The following is a 16,633-nucleotide window of genomic DNA, read 5'->3' as shown; positions in this document are numbered from 1 at the left end:
ACCGTAACAAGGCAGACAGGTTGTCAGTAGTGCGGTGTTGGAATTAGAATGTTCTGTCAGGAGGTTTTCCCAGAGCAGGATAGGCAAACATTCAGCTAGACAAACGGGTGAAAGCATCTGGCTCACAGGAAGGGAAACCTGCACGTTAGAGATGCTGCTCATGATAGAAAAATGCCAGAATCTCCTCTTGGTACAACAACAAAAAAAATTCCCATGCCAAGTAACTATAAAAGGAGCAATTATAAGAATTAAAAAATACATTTCACAAAATACCATCATCATTCTTTTAATTTACCCAGAAAGGCACTGTAATGAGATTAAGGGTTACAATAACACACTACAATATGACACAAAATGCTGAAGAAGCAAAGCATGGAGTAAATGTATGGTAAGTTTTCACAGACCTCAAAGTAACAGGGAGATTTACAAATGGAATCTTATACTGAAAAAAAAAATCTACAGTTTTAATAACTGTGTAAATTAAAACTCATAAAACTATTTATAAAATATTACAGAGGCAAGAAAGGAGAGAAAAAATACAATAATTTTACAACAGGAGTTTAAAAGCATATGGTCAATATTGCTGCTCAGACTAAAAATGATGAATAATTAACTACAGTCATCTTCAAAAACACTGTATGGGCGCAGGGGTCAATACATAGATCTTTAAGGAAATTAACATAATAAAAGAAAAAAAAAATCTAAAAAGTCATACAAACAAGGTGTAGATGCTACACATTACCACAAAATGCTGTTTCTAAGAACAGCGTTCAGGAACAATATCCGAATTGAATGAAGATAGTCTGGATTTTCAAAGAAGCCACACGTGTGTGTGTGTGAGTTGGTCTATTCAAATATACAAATATACTTTATAGCAAAGGGTGTCTCTAAAGTCCCATGAAGAGGAAGGTTCACAGGAGTATGTTTGAGACTGGGGACATGATTGGAGCAGACACAACTCAGGATTTGCCTGTCCATGTAAATACTGTACATGGAAGCAAACATTAGCTGTGCTCCATTCAAACATGGGCTGGGATGCTGGTGCTTTTCTGGGTGAGTTGGACAGGGGACGAATGGGCGTGGCCTGTCAGTCCAGTGCTGGTCAGTGGTGGGCGCGCTCACTGACGACATCCTGGAGGCGTTTGAGGAGCACGTCCTCACTCTCCTGACACAGACGCTTGGTGGGGGACTCTGTCTCATCACCCTCCATTGTGAAGGCTCTCTTTTTACTCACACCACCCTGACGTATCATGCGGTTTATGTCACTAAGTGCCTGTGAAGTAGACATTTAGAAGGTTAAAAGAAAGTCAAAAAGCCTTCTGCCTTTCTGGATGAGTTGTCATCATTATAGTGGAAGCCCACAGTAGCAAAGTTGAAAAATTAAAAGCAATATTTTCACAGCGCAAAGAACCATCTTGATTCTACATGAGCCATGTGTCTGGATAAGGGTGTCTGATAAATGCTGTAAATGTAAGAACACCATTGTCTCTACTTCCACTCAGACATACCATACGCTATTTGAGAAGGTCATGTGACTGGTCTATAATATGTGACATGAAAATGTGGAAAAAAATCTTTCAAATCTGCATTATTTGATTGACCTGAAATTCATGTGGGCAAAACTGCATTCTATTCTATTCACAAATTCAATTAGCAGATTAATGACAGTTGATACACTTGAATGAACTACAACACCGGTTCGATGGAAATGGCGCACACACAGACAGAGAATTCATCCTTATAATGGTAGTCAACACTTCAAATGAACATGTAGGACAGTCAAGCCTGGGTGAGCTTACCTTGGAGGGGCTGCCACTGAACCTGTAAGTGTAGGCAGAGTTGGGGGTGAGACAAGCAGTGTTCTTGTGGGGGGAGACATAGATTGAGTGCCTCTGGGAGATTCTTCGGGGGGAGAGAGGCTGCGCCCTCACCGAGGGGAACGGGGACAGAGGGGGAGCCTCAGTCTATATGAAAATAATTCAAACAAACATTAATAGTAAACCTAGACACCTAATGTATAAACCAATACAGAGGTCAGAAAGTGTAAGACTGTTGTACCCGGTTGTCTATGCTGGCATATTTGAGTGCAAAGCTTTTCATCTCGAGGACATAAACAGAGTTGTAGAATTGAATGAGGTCACCGCGCTCCTCTTCTGACTCACTTTGACCATTGGCCTGGTTTTGCTGGGCCCTCTTCTCAATAGCTGAAGGGAAGGAAGAAAGAACTAAATTAAAAAAAAAAAAAAAAAAGTCCTAAAAATAATTACTCCCCGAAATTCAGGATATTACATTTACCTTGTTCTGTTGGCTCATCCACCTCCATGTTTTCATCAGCTGAGGATGCTTTGGAAACTCTCCGAAGAAGAACGCTGCGGTACACCTGCAGAATGCAGAGGAACCATCATGTCTCGTCTTTTTTTTTTGTTGTTTAATGGAAAAAGATGGAAACTCAGCACTAAGTACTCACATGACTGGTGGCTTGCGGCTGACTTCGGTAGCATTTCATGATGTCCTGGAAGGTGCGCTCTTCCTTTGTAATCTGCACAGATCAATTAAAAATGCCATTAATTAAACAAATAACAGGCCCTTTGAGTGTAATATTGGTTAATGATGTTCATTATGCGTGGCGCTGGGTTCCAGCGAGAGGTTCAGGCTTAATCAGTCAGATGCCCAGTGAGTAGCAAAGGTAATGGATGGAAGAGGATAATAATTGGAGAATGAGTCCCATTGCATTCCTCTACAATAAAACAAACATTAAAAGGGTAGCACCAAATAATAGCAAGTCTCCTGTAAGGCTTGCATCACAGCAGAGTTTGATAATAAAAACTAGGGTGTCGGGTCTATAAACATAATCCAGTATTAACACATCGCTAACTTTTAAGGGCTATGACATTTAATTAAGATTATTACTATGTACGCATATTACTAATAGGTGCACTTGTAACAACATCTTTTATTTTTGAGTGAGCATAGAGTGGGCATGATTTTCTTCCTAACAGGAATGTAAGCTGCGGTAAAATTCTATGTTAGGTCAAATAATCGTTTATATGTCATTATACACCTATAGGGAGAAAATGAACAGACCGCAGCAGCATTCCTTATTGTTAAATTCTGGCTGATGACCAGAATTTAGTTGGTTAGAATAACTCACTAAAACGTGAATGCTGAGGAGGAATTTACCTTAGCAATAATATAGATAGCACAGAGCAGCAGTTGGTCCAGGTGCCGGTCCTTCATGAGGCTGGGGTAGTGCACCAATGAGTGCTCAAAACAAGTCCAGATCTTCCCCCTCAGCTCCGACGAGATGTCCAGTTTCAGGCAGAGGTCCCTCAGACGGACGCTGGCCAGGTGGTAGACCTGCACAGACATGCTGGGAGTTCAACAGGAGGACTACAACATAGGCGGAGCAGTGAAACGATGCAGGGGGAATGATAATAAATCATAAAATAACGGAATCATGGCAGGACAGAAGAAGAGGACAGGTCACCAAAAATGAGAAAACAGGGATTGTAAAGAAGAAACTAAATGCAATGCATTTAAAACAAGTGCCAACATGATTGAAAGTATCATCATAATTGGATGATGACACTAAAAAATGTGCCTTTCTGGGAAAATAAATAAATAAATAACCAGAGAATGAACAAGTCAGATCTTCCTGACCTTCCTGAAGAAGAGTGCGAGTGAGCCTGTGCGCCTGGGCTTGACTGTGGAATGGTCCAGGACAGAAGGCGGGGCTACAGCGGCTCGACTGGGTGAGGTGGTCAGCAGCACTTGGGCCGTTAGAGGGACATCTGCAGGCTGGACCTGGATCACGGTGATCCCGCCAATTTCATTCTTCACTGCGGGAACGCAACAATGCTCAGTTATGAATACATCACTCACACGCACCTAGATTTTGAGAGAACTGCATTACCTGGCAGGGGGATGTTGACCTGCTGACCATTGGCAGTTGCCATGGAGAGCACAGTGGTTGCCGGGGAAGCAAGGGTGCCTTCGCTGGAGGTGGGGATGATTTTGATGGGCGTCAGGACTTTGATGGGGGACTGAGGCTGAGAGTCATCCCCAAACAAGCGCCTCTTTGCGCTGCCCGCAGACGGAGAACTGAAGCGATCGTGTAAGGAGATGGGAGAGGGAGGCACATCTGGGAAAGAGGGAGAAAACACATTTATAATTTCAGAAACAAAAGGAAGACAACAATGAGAAAAAAATAGCTCGCATCGAATCGAACATGGAAAGTTATCATCATCCTGACCAGTTTACTATTCCATCCTCCATGGTTATATAGGGGGGAGAGGACTCATGAACTGAGAGATTAAGAGACATAGGAGCATGAAATGAAAGGTATACCTTTCCGTGCGCTGCCTCCCAGGCCAGTGCGCACTTCTCTAATTCTGGGATGGATGATGGGGGACAGCGCCACCAGGGGGAGATTAGTGGGGCATGGACCGCTGATGTGGTTATTGCAGCTGCCGCCACTACTATTCCCGGTCTCAAAACTGCTGGGAAAATTGACCTGGAAGAGAACAGGGGATGTCAGTCACAAAGTAAAACATCATTTCTATTCAATTTTTTTTTTGCCTCTAAAATGGTATGTATGAGTATATGAGTACATGTTACAGATGCACAACACTAAGTGTCACCTGTTATATGAAGTCTATGATTTAGTTCATCACTGTTAGAATCAGAGGTCAGTAGTCGCTCTGTTTCCTTATTTTACTTTGTTTTAATCCTGGTAACAATTATTTATGATTTCATTAATATCTTCCATTCAGTCATACAAATACATCTTTACAACATTTGAATTTCACCTCCTCCACTGTGGGAACTTTACTCTGCACATTCTTCAGGGATTCCCACAACGCAGAGTCTCTGGTCCAAGCCCGACTGTCCAGCACCTGCTCCTCTATACTGTTCAGGTGCTTCACCATATCCCTGGACAAGCCCTCTTCTGAACGGATAAACACCTCTATCACCTGCCCAAAAAGCAGCATGCACACACACAAAGAACATGAAGCAGAACACACACATTGACCCATGTACCACCAGGCTAAATGTATAACTCATGTGCTTGTCTCTTATCTGGTCGATAGCAGAGTACACAGAAACAGAGAGAACACACAGAGATCACACATGCCTTGTAGAAGTAATACGGCTGCAGCTTGAACACTTCAGTGATCCACGGAAACGTTTTCTGGGAACTGTAGGAAAACAGGATCACCTCCAGGCAGCAGGCCAGCAATGACGAATGGAAAATGTCCTGTTCCAGCAAAAACTGCAGACACAGCATAATGTTTCTTTGATTAAAGATGACGTCAGAGCACTAGGCACTTGTATATTTAACAGCACATACAGTAAAAATATTGCAACTTTTTTTTTTTTTTAAACCAACACTTAACCCCAAGCAAGACCCTGCCGTTTTCTGTGAGCATATTTTGACCTTTAACAATATTTATTAAAATGACAGTCTCAGTATTGTGGTTTTCATCTTTATCATGGAAACACATCACTAGTCAAGTCATGGGAATCTCTATGATGTCAACCTCTAATACCCACAGCCATGTCTTTCCCCTGCTGCCTCTTCATTTCCTGAGACATAACGTTCTCCAGGATCTTGTAGTAGAGAATTTCAGCCAACTTCAACCGGTTTTCTGCAAAATCTATGAGAATTGATAGATCTTAATACCATAAATATACATAAAATATTAGAACCCGATCACAAATTACATGGTGCCTCACCCATGTGTGAGCCTGGCATATCATCCTCCTGTTTGGTGTAGTACTGCTTAAACGTCTCGCCCAGTGATTTAACGCGATTCAAAATGGCTTCCGTTGGGTCGCGAGAACAAGACCTGCCAGCCACACACACACACATTTCTCCACAATAAGACAACATCACCGCCACTTCAGCAGACCACAAGAGCTCAGGTGTGTGTGAGCAGGCCCGCTTACTTGAAGATCTGCAGCAGGTTTTCGCTGGGAGTGTTGCGCAGGCCAGTCACCATGCTCTGCAGCCGGCTCACGCTCTGTGTGGCGGACGACACGGGGGTGACCAGCAAGTCCTTCTCCTTCAGGTAGCGCCGCCCAGTCAGAGGGGTGGAGGGGGCCAGTGAGCGCGACTGAGACAGAAAAGACGCGGGTTAAACGAACCTCGGGAGGCAAAACAAACAGAACATGGATGAAGACGACATTCCTGAAGATTCTGTTTCAAATACCTTCTCAAAATGCTGCTGCAGGTTGGACTCCACCTGCTTTCGTGCGGACATCGGCCCTCCTGGGGGCTCAGACACGGCCTTCCGGGGCGTCCCGATTTCCTCGTCAGCGTCAGCGCCGAGGAAGACACGCTCGTCAAAGTCTCCCACGGTCAGCACATACTCCTCATATTCTCTGTTAATGGCTTTACTGCAGTACACACAACATCATACAGTGAACCACTGCTAACTTTCATGATGAAGTGAAGTGAAAATGAAGTGATTGTCATATGATACACAGCAGCACAGCACACGGTGCACACAGTGAAATTTGTCCTCTGCATTTAACCCATCACCCTGAGTGAGCAGTGGGCAGCCATGACAGGAGCCCGGGGAGCAGTGTGTGGGGACGGTGCTTTGCTCAGTGGCACCTCAGTGGCACCTTGGCAGATCGGGATTCGAACCGGCAACCTTCTGATTACGGGGCCGCTTCCTTCACCGCTAGGCCACCACTGCCCCATGATATACATCATAGCATTACTTGATATAGCATCAGTTCAAATCACAAAGTTTATCGTCAACTTACTTGTTATCAATGAAGTTGGGAGTATCCAGGAGCTCTGTAAGACTTTCCTCATTTCCTTTTAAAATCTGAAACATTGACACTTAGGTTACGATATAACAGCAACAAGTGACACAAAACACACACCTCCTCTCAAGTCCGACAATGAGCCAAGATCCCTGAGCCCAATGCAGCAAATTGTCATTTCCAGTTAATATGACTGCATGTTTTTCTCCTGAGAATCCACATAAAGCGTTAAAGTTTTCTAAAGCCAAAGATAAAAGAATCCATCAGTTTTATGTAAGTCAAAACTCTAAAGCACTAGAACAGTTAAATATCTTGCCCCTATTATTACTGTGAGCAGAAACCAAGCGTCTAATAAACTGGCCAGTGAGTGTTAACCCATGTACTCATAAGTCTTCATATTTTCTGTTGTATAATCCTAAATAATAAATCCACCTTTTTCTCAAACAGACGTTTGATGTAGGGCTTGAAGTAATGCTCCTTTATGCCTTTGGCTTCCACCACCAGCCCATCATGCAGCTCACACAGCCTGGCAATCACACACGGAGGCTCGGCAGGGGTGGCCGAATCATTACGGACGAAATCACTGGGCAACCCCGGAGCTAGAAGGAACGGCATAACGAGTGTGAGGATTTCAGACAAGACTAATCGTTCAGAACCGCGTGGTTCTGCAAGCTGTGCAGGACTGTAGGCAAATACTGGCAGGTTTTGAAATATTGCAACTTTCATGACATTCAAATTCACAATGAAATCAGCATAAGAATGTTTTCAGAATTACCCTTGAAGAGGGGATTGATGAGGTCTTTCCGATTAGAACAGAGCAATGCATTGCCAAACACCAGGTCCAGACAGCAAAGCAGGAGGTGATAAGAGTTCACCAAGTCGTCTCCAATCATGCGGAAGTTCCCTGTAGAAATGGGGAAGACTTTCAATTCACAGCTACATAGAGTAGACTTTGTCTATTTAGACTATTTGGAAAATCATACAAAGAATTCTCAAAATAATCATTTATTACTTCGCATCCCAGACAAAAATCCCAACTGTATAATTGTAACGACAAATGTACCAAATGTTATGGTTTATGATTATTTGTGATTTAAAACATGGTTGTCCATATTTTATTATTTTCAATATACATTTGGCATCAACATTTCTTTTTCATATTGCAAATTGATCATGAGCAAGCTGTTAATTAGCATCAAAGAGTCGCCCAAAATGTCACAAAAAAAGCTCTCCCTGCGTTTCTCAAAATGAATATACTACATGCCTGTTGCAAGTTCACCTTGTGTCCTGGTCTGCTGAAATAATGCTAGAAATCAAAGGTATGGAAATTGGGAATAAAAAGTCATACCTTTGGTGTACACAAAGAGTGTCCAGCAAAATTTGAAAACATCACTTATGTGACAAGGAAGGCGCCTAAGGACAAAGAAATTATTATGATATTGGAATCAATCAGGTCACTAAGTGTGAATACATGCACACAGTCACAGTAAACAGTAGACGTAGAAAAATGGGGCGGACCTGTGCTTTCTGCTCCTGGGTTGACGGGGCGGTTCTCCTTGAGGGTCCTGAAACATGTCCATGAATATGGGCTCATATTTACGAAATATCACGGTTGACACTTCGAAATTCCTCTCCAGGCGACTGATGCGATTCCGAAAATCTTGGGACAGGTTGGACATGTCTGACCATTTCTTCATTTTGCTGAAGAACTGGATTAAGCTGAAAAACAAAACCCCCACAAGGTAAACAAAGATGCCACACAAATGTCTGACATAATAGTCATTTAAAATAAATAAGTAAAAAATACTCAGTTGTACACATCTTTATAAAGAACCATACGCAATGGAGATACGTCCAAAATGGCTGTCATTAAGATCTTACTGTTCTAAACGTGCATTTGTTCCTTTTAAATAACATGGGGGATGTCTGCACTGACCTCAGTTTCGAGGACCTGAGGATTCTGGTCAGGGACACAAAGTTGCCTTCCATGAGCCCTTTCCCCACCGTGGGGGTCGAGCCCTTCCTGCAGGCTGCATACAGAGCGCATGCCAACCAGTGGACCACGTCACCCTGGAGAATAGTCATCGTTAACATCAAACAAAATTCTCATTCACATAGAAATATCAGGAATTACATCTATTTGAACGCAGAAAAACTAGTCAGCAGCACATACGTTTTTATATCCAAGCTAAAGGAAATATCATTATCTATTTTGTTTGGCAAAAATGACTAAATTATGACATAAAAAAATTATTCGAAAATGTCTTACTCTTATTAGAAAAAAATTTGTGATGCAGAGCTGAACACTCGTTTATAAATGTCAAATTCCATCAAGTCACCAGTCTGTTTTGTGTCATTTCATGTCTACCTGTCACTAAATATTAGCAAAACTTTTTTTTCCATTCTATCAATTATTTCAATATTGAATATTAATGTTGCAAAAACATTCATTCTTTGGAAAGAAATCTTCTTATGTTCTGATAAACCTGCCTTCCACTCATATGGCATTCAACAACACTGAAACGTGCTAAGCACAAAAAATAACAGGCAGGAAGCGAGACTGGCAGCACCCGCTCACCCACCCACCTGTCCACCCGGAGCAGCTGCACAAACCTTCATTTCCTCCACAACAGCTGCACACTGGAGTTGTTTAAAGGTTACAGAATTTTTTTTATACCAGGATCAAAAGGCTAAAATCACTACTGTCCCCAAGTGTGTTCTCTGATATTATTTTAGAGTAAATTGTCCTTTTCGGTGTAATGTTGTGCCTATTCGGTGTAATGTTCCCAATCCGGAATCCTAGGATTCAACTCGTGTTTTAATAAATCACTTTCTTGTTACAATACTAAGTATTAATGTGGCAGGCAGACTAACCATATATGTTTTAACCAAAAAAGCAACAAACCATTTCACAGTTTTCTCTAAAACCAAATGTTCACCAATATAATGGATTAGACATGCACAACAGCCTCAACACATTCCTATTCGTCTTCTCGAGTTTTCAGACCTAATATCAAAAACAAATATGTTGTAGTATTGAGAATATGCAACGTGATTGCACTATTATACAGCAGGCATGTATCTCTTATTATGACTGATAAGAGGCTGAAGATGAATTAGCTTGGCTACATATCAAAACACAGCATTATAGCACATACAGTACAGTCCTTACTGAAGGCATCAAAACTATGAATCAAAAGTAAACAAAAAGTGGAGACCTGGCCTCCACAGTCACCGGACCTGAACCCAATCAAGATGGTTTGGGGTGAGCTGGACCGCAGAGTGAAGGCAAAGGGGCCAACAAGTGCTAAACACCTCTGGGAACTCCTTCAAGACTGTTGGAAAACCATCTCAGGTGACGACCTCTTGAAGCTCATCGAGAGAATGCCAAGAGTGTACAAAGCAGTAATCAGAGCAAAGAAACTAGAATATAAAACATGTTTTCAGTTATTTCACCTTTTTTTGTTAAGTACATAACTCCACATGTGTTCATTCATAGTTTTGATGCCTTCAGTGAGAATCTACCAAAGTAAATGGTCATGAAAATAAAGAAAATACATTGAATGAGAAGGTGTGTCCAAACTTTTGGCCTGTACTGTACAACAATATACAGTATACATCAACAAGGCAAAATATTCAGCAAACAACTATCTGTGCAAACATTTCTGTGCGAAATCAGCAGAAGCCCCTCGTTAGAAACACAGACCAAATAAAGAAACCGCCATCCTGCGAACAGGACGCGCACACCCACCGCCGAGCCTGCAGGCATTTACATTTACAGCATTTACCAGACGCCCTTATCTTGCAATCAGTAGTTACAGGGACAGTCCCCCCCTGGAGACACTCAGGGTTAAGTGTCTTGCTCAGGGACATAATGGTAGTACGTGGGATTTGAACCTGGGTCTTCTGGTTCACAGGCGAGTGTGTTACCCACTAGGCTACCATCACCCTGCAGGCCCTTTAAATACGAAGTGCGGCCCGCAAAACCTCTCTCCCCGCACCGAAGCGTCGCACCAGCGTCCGGCCGTCAGCACGTCGACCTCTACCCGGTGTTCTGACTTCCCGGGTCGCCCCGTAATCCTGCTAAACACCTGTTCAGTGGCGTCAAACAAGTCAGGAAGACGCGCTACGACATTCAAACGTCGGAATTCTGTAAAATAGTAAAATATTGACGGGTCGTGCTTCTGTAAGGCGCGCCTGCCGAACTGGAGAGCTACCTCCAGGGTGTACGTGCTCCAGATGGCCGTGAAGTTCTGCAGCGCTTCGGCGGCCGTCTCCTCGTCCATATTCAGCTCCTGACAAAGGACGTCGAGACTCCTCCGGACCGCGCCGTCGTCCGCCTTCCCGGACTCTGAGTCGGACTCGTCCCCCCGCATTCGGAAAGCCGCTCGGATCCCCAAAGTCGCAGGCGAGGCCGGGACGTAAACAAACGCCCCAAGGAAGCGAAGGCGACGGGTCCTCCGCCTGAGCCTCCGGATGGTATCCCACAATGCATCGCGCGCGGTTGGCGCGAAATCGGGCTCGCCTCAGCCAATGGGGAGGTCGCAGACGCACGTGACAACAAAGGCACGCCGAGGGGGTGAAGGTGGGACGCTAGAGGGGGCTAGTGGGGCATGTCAAGCTCCAGAAGAGAAAAACATCCTACATTCGGGTCTTTTTTTATCTAAAGAATCTGAACTCGCATTTTCTCCCGTTCTTAATTAGAATTCGGTTTACATTTATGGAATTTGTCAGACGCCCTTATCCAGAGCGACGTACAACATGCTTTCATGCTACCATGGATGAAGTGATCATTTCTAGCTCACTATGGAGTCTGCCTTCCTATAGTTATGGAGACTCTCCTTCAATGCTATTTAGAATAAAACATTTACTTAATTTACTTAATCGCCATTTACATTCTAATTTCCTTAAGGGAAGGACGTTTAAAACGTTTTAAATTTGGCTTTCTTAAACCTGCAGAAACCCTGTATGAACACCAAAATGTTTACATACTGTGATGTGGGGGTGTCCATTGAGAGAGTTGTTTTTCCATCATATGCCACAGATGCAGCCCTAAACGCTTTGAACTTTTTGGCACTATCCTGCTGAAAGAGGCAACTGGAATGTGTTGACACATAAGGGTATTTGTGGTAAGCAAAATTAGTAGGTTAAACAAGTCAAAGAAACATAATCTTTAAAAGGACCCAAGGTTACCTAGCTGGACATTGACCATTTCCTATAATGTGCTCTGCTATAATCTCTTCCTCAGATAAATTGTTCATACAACATGTCTGCTCACATGATCTAAAAGGAACTGTGATTTTATCAGACCAGGTAACCTTTTCCATTGTTGGCAGTGAAAAGGGGTCAGCAAGCAACATTTGGACATGCTCTGATGCTGAATTTGGCTCTTGTGCAAGCCAATCAGATTTTTGTGATTTTATTGTAGAATATGATTATCCAGAGACATGAAAAAGAAGTAGCCAGTGTAATTTCAGTGGATTGTTCCAGGGTTTCATTTATGTGTTTTTAGTGCAATAATCTTATGTCCCTTATGAGTTTTCTTTTAATGCATCGATTCCAATCCTTAATAACTTGATTTCCTAAAACACAATGAAACAAATAATTATTTTTTAAAAAACTGTCCTCGATATCAAAGAAGGAAAGTATGAAAAGAGAGAAAATGTAACATTTGTCGGTCCCCAAGTGTCCTTTCTCTGATGTGAAAAAATGAATCTCAATTATTTTATTTAAAGTGATTGTCACATGTGATACACAGCAGCACAGCACACGATGCACACAGTGAAATTTGTCCTCTGCATTTAACCCATCAGTGAGCAGTGGGCAGCCATGACAGGCGCCCGGGGAGCAGTGTGTGGGGACGGTGCTTTGCTCAGTGGAACCTCAGTGGCACCTTGGCGGATCGGGATTCGAACCGGCAACCTTCTGATTACGGGGCCGCTTCCTTAACCGCTAGGCCACCACTGCCAATTAGCACTGCTGATAGCAAATGTTTCCGTTCTAAAGCAGCTCTTTAAAAATTTAAGAGAAAGTGTTGGGAATATGGCCATTAGAGTTGTTACCGTGTAGAGAAAATTCATTTTACTTTCAAAGAACCTTTAATTTGAAAGGAGGATGTGTGGGTCTCTTCGGTTCAGCTGTCATGCTGGGTGATGGGGATTTTGATTGGTCTGGAGCTGCGGTTGTCCCGCCTCCCAGGTGGCGGATTAGATTCAGTTGTTTCTCGGTCTGTCTGCACTGTGGAAGTGATGGAGACGGGCTGTACATCACCTGTGCTGAGCTGTATCGGACATTTCGGTGATTAATGTTGGAAAATAAAATTGAAGCCAATTGTTGGAACTTGTCGCATTCGTTGATGGGAGCTGGAGCGGCGGGTTTCTGTGGCTTTGCCGTGTTCGTGTGAAAAGCTCGTCTTGGTGAGTGAAACCATGCGGTAAAATTGCCCTAGAACCGTCTGCAAATATGTGAAATGTGTTAGTTCATGTCGTGATGAAGTTCTTCTTTGTCTGTATTAGTATGAGTTAAAGGTGTGTTTGAAATGTTTTAACGTGAAAGTTACAAAAATTCCACGTAATGGTAAGAACCCAGTAGCTGAGAGTTTACTTCTACAGATTGAATAGATAATTATTCCAATGGTTAAAAGAGATGAACATGGTTAATGTAATATTACTGTGGTAATATGAAGGATTGAGAAAAGAACTAAGTTATAGCTGGCATATGAAACAGATTTGTAACTGCTGTATACAATAACGTTATTGTTGTTGTGCAGGCTAGAATTTTATTAGTTCTTATATTGCATAATGCTAGACAAGGTTTACAGAGGGTTAATACAAAAACGATATGTGCGTCCGTGACAGCTATGTGGATAAGAAACGGTGCAGGGAGAACGCATACGCTCGACTCAGGAACAAACAAGGATTTATTTATGAGAACAGGAAACATGACAAATCAATGTTACAAATATTTACATAGATACATAGTCTTATGTTTGTATTATACATGTGTTATATTACACTGATTGGTAGGTTGGGCTTTTGTCAGAGCGTGAAACAGATGGAGCAGGACGGCGGATGAAACAAAAGAGAGAGCAGGCGGAGAATCCAGTGACGGGCAGTCTGTTGGCACCGTCGAGGGCGAACAGGACCCGCCAAGGATGATCCTAAAGAGAAGTCGAGAACGTGGAGGTCGATGTGAAGCTGGGTCAGTCCGAGAACGCTTGCAGCACTGGCCGCCGGATGTTTATGGACCGTCGGCCCTTCCGATTTCGAATCGACGAACCAGTGGGTGGTTGCGCGCCCTTTGTGGGCCTGGTGGAGGAACGGCGGCCAGGACAGCGGTCCTTCTGGCGCTGCAGTGGTAATACAGTCGCCTTCAAAAACTGAAGCCTGAAGGAGCACCAGTGTCTCTGGGAACATCCTGCAACACACAGTAAGAAATAAAATCAAACCTGTTCAGTATAATCGCAGCAAAAGAGGGCAGGACAGGACAGGGTAGGTACCTGTTAGTTTTAGTCAGCAGGCCAAATGCCATCCCATGTTGTTCTGGTGAGTGGCTCTCAGTCCCAGTCTGCTTCTCCTCCTCCTTCTGGTCTTCGGGGATGACTGACTGGTGTGGAGCAATCAGACTGTATGAATTTCTACTGAAAGCAGAATTTAGATCTCATGTAAGTTATTTCTTAAAACTCAAAAATGAAATGACAGAACACTTTTTTTTTTCCCAACTTAGTGCTACACATGCAAAGTCATTTCAGTGAATTTAAAGAAAAAATAAAAGAGCTCAAATCCATGACCCAGCACTCACAATCTCCTTCTGTGGAGATGCTTAAAGAATTTCCAGAGGACAAAATATGTACCTGTTTGTTTTAGTCAGCAGGCCAAATGCCACCCCATGTTGTTCTGGTGAGTGGCTCTCAATCCCAATCTGCCTCTCTTCCACCTTCAGGTTGTCTCGTGGAGCAGATAGGTGGGGTCCTCCAGCACCACCATGATACTACAGGATAAGTTTGTATTAGTGTAACTAATATTTAACATAAAAAAATCAGAGAAGAAAGTGGACTGACCAGTGAGTGTTACTGTTGCAGCCTTAAAGGCCACTTTCCTGGAAACTCTTGACCGACTATTTTACGTACACTGTGTTACAGTAGAACAATCACTTACCACTTGTTCTCCAGCAGCTTCAATAAGATGAATCCGGTGAATTCCTCCTCTGCACAGGACCAGTGGATGTTGGACAGAATCCTGTGGGGTGTTGAAGGACTCTGAGAGCCGTGGTGGTGTTGCCATGTTGTCCTCAAATCCACTCGTTCCCCTAAACCCGACCTATCAGACATGGGGAAAAAAAGAAACTACACGCCTCACATTAATAACAGTTAACAAGAAGAATAATTATTTAAATCATATTTTATAATACAGTGGTCTACGTATATCACAAATCACCCGCCTGAAGAAAACTCCAATTCTTCGTAGGGTCTGGTGAGGGCGACAACGATGATGTTGTTGAAATGATGGACACTCTGGTTCTGGCTCCAGTTCTTCTATATGTCTAATTAAGCATCTGGCTCTGTAAACAGCCATAGATGAAGTTAACACATGATCAACACTCCCTGAAGCTGAATAAAAAATCAGCCGTACAGCAGTCATCACTGAACCTTCATTTATTCAGTGTTCAATCCACAGTCCTCCCAAATTCCCCTCGAACATGTAGACTCAGTGTTAGGAAGTGGGTAATGGGTGGGTTATGTGGTGAGACAGGGGGACCAACAGACTTACCTTCTGCTGCTCCAGCCGGCGTTCCATCACAGATCCTGTCAAGGGAGGTCTGTTAAATGGACGCTGTGCACACAGACGCACAGTGTTAGTACTGCAAGCAATTTAATCATTTGTAAAAAACTCAAAACATGAAATGGCACCTAAAACACACAGGAGAAGACACAGTGCTGCAGTGTTACCTGCTCTCCGTCAGGGACAGGCTGCTGTCCTTCCTCAAGCCCGTGTTCTTCATCAGGAGCGGAGAAGAGCAGGCTGTCGCTCTCAGTCACGAGGAGTCTCGTCCTCGCCGGGAGCCTCCCGTCACGAGGAGTCTCGTCCTCGCCGGGAGCCTCCCGTCACGAGCAGTCTCGTCCTCGCCGGGAGCCTCCCGTCACGAGGAGTCTCGTCCTCGCCGGGAGCCTCCCGTCACGAGGAGTCTCGTCCTTGCCGGGAGCCTCCAGTCACGAGGAGTCTCGTCCTCGCCGGGAGCGGGCCTCCCGTCACGAGCAGTCTCGTCCTTGCCGGGAGCCTCCCGTCACGAGGAGTCTCGTCCTCGCCGGGAGCCTCCCGTCACGAGGAGTCTCGTCCTCGCCGGGAGCCTCCCGTCACGAGGAGTCTCGTCCTCGCCGGGAGCCTCCCGTCAACGAGCAGTCTCGTCCTCGCCGGGAGCGGGCCTCCCGTCACGAGCAGTCTCGTCCTCGCCGGGAGCGGGCCTCCCGTCACGAGCAGGTCTCGTCCTCGCCGGGAGCGGGCCTCCCGTCACGAGCAGTCTCGTCCTCGCCGGGAGCGGGCCTCCCGTCACGAGCAGTCTCGTCCTCGCCGGGAGCGGGCCTCCCGTCACGAGCAGTCTCGTCCTCGCCGGGAGCGGGCCTTCCCTCACGAGCCGTCTCGTCCTCGCCGGGAGCGGGCCCTCCGTCACGAGCCGTCTCGTCCTCGCCGGGAGCGGGCCCTCCCGTCACGAGCAGTCTCGTCCTCGCCGGGAGCGGGCCTCCCGTCACGAGCAGTCTCGTCCTCGCCGGGAGCGGGCCTCCCGTCACGAGCAGTCTCGTCCTCGCCGGGAGCGGGCCTCCCGTCACGAGCAGTCTCGTCCTCGCCGGGAGCGGCCTCCC

General features: G+C 44.7%; 2 protein-coding genes and 1 long non-coding RNA gene across 7 annotated transcripts; 1 reads left to right on the top strand and 2 right to left on the bottom strand.

Moving 5' to 3' along the window:
- Positions 1 to 270: 270 nt before the first annotated feature.
- rbl1 (retinoblastoma-like 1 (p107)) lies at positions 271 to 11,251 on the bottom strand. Of its 2 annotated transcripts, XM_028998141.1 has the most exons (22): positions 10,995 to 11,251; positions 8,714 to 8,847; positions 8,296 to 8,496; positions 8,126 to 8,190; positions 7,553 to 7,681; positions 7,210 to 7,376; positions 6,775 to 6,839; positions 6,213 to 6,399; positions 5,950 to 6,116; positions 5,737 to 5,849; positions 5,554 to 5,657; positions 5,135 to 5,272; positions 4,809 to 4,973; positions 4,348 to 4,513; positions 3,914 to 4,141; positions 3,661 to 3,839; positions 3,181 to 3,357; positions 2,468 to 2,539; positions 2,296 to 2,380; positions 2,059 to 2,204; positions 1,800 to 1,964; positions 271 to 1,273 (listed from the first exon to the last, which is right to left on the bottom strand). In XM_028998141.1, exons 1-22 carry the CDS (start codon positions 11,151 to 11,153, stop codon positions 1,103 to 1,105), a joined length of 3,183 nt encoding a protein of 1,060 aa, XP_028853974.1. In that variant the 5' UTR covers positions 11,154 to 11,251; the 3' UTR covers positions 271 to 1,102. The 2 variants fall into 2 exon arrangements, with proteins under 2 accessions (XP_028853974.1, XP_028853975.1); XM_028998142.1 differs by lacking the exons at positions 271 to 1,273; positions 1,800 to 1,964; positions 2,059 to 2,204; positions 2,296 to 2,380; positions 2,468 to 2,539 and adding an exon at positions 2,548 to 2,737.
- A 1,730-nt stretch (positions 11,252 to 12,981) lies between these two features.
- LOC114800933 (uncharacterized) lies at positions 12,982 to 16,012 on the top strand. Its single transcript, XR_003751450.1, has 3 exons — positions 12,982 to 13,193; positions 13,803 to 14,205; positions 14,719 to 16,012. It is a non-coding gene; the product is annotated as an uncharacterized LOC114800933 (long non-coding RNA).
- On the bottom strand, positions 13,679 to 16,010 carry LOC114800932 (uncharacterized). 4 transcript variants are annotated; one of them, XR_003751449.1, is made up of 6 exons: positions 15,725 to 16,010; positions 15,546 to 15,608; positions 14,934 to 15,336; positions 14,630 to 14,766; positions 14,276 to 14,382; positions 13,679 to 14,193 (listed from the first exon to the last, which is right to left on the bottom strand). XR_003751449.1 is itself a non-coding variant. In XM_028998860.1 (6 exons), exons 3-6 carry the CDS (start codon positions 15,057 to 15,059, stop codon positions 13,815 to 13,817), a joined length of 780 nt encoding a protein of 259 aa, XP_028854693.1. In that variant the 5' UTR covers positions 15,060 to 15,336; positions 15,546 to 15,608; positions 15,725 to 16,010; the 3' UTR covers positions 13,679 to 13,814. The 4 variants fall into 4 exon arrangements, 3 of the variants coding, with proteins under 3 accessions (XP_028854693.1, XP_028854690.1, XP_028854691.1); XM_028998860.1 differs by having other exon boundaries at positions 14,276 to 14,413; XM_028998857.1 differs by having other exon boundaries at positions 14,276 to 14,416; positions 15,725 to 16,008.
- Positions 16,013 to 16,633: the final 621 nt, after the last annotated feature.

Source organism: Denticeps clupeoides, chromosome 12 (assembly GCF_900700375.1).
Source record: "Denticeps clupeoides chromosome 12, fDenClu1.1, whole genome shotgun sequence".
Classification (NCBI taxonomy): domain Eukaryota; kingdom Metazoa; phylum Chordata; class Actinopteri; order Clupeiformes; family Denticipitidae; genus Denticeps; species Denticeps clupeoides.
This window is presented reverse-complemented; position numbering and strand designations above follow the sequence as displayed.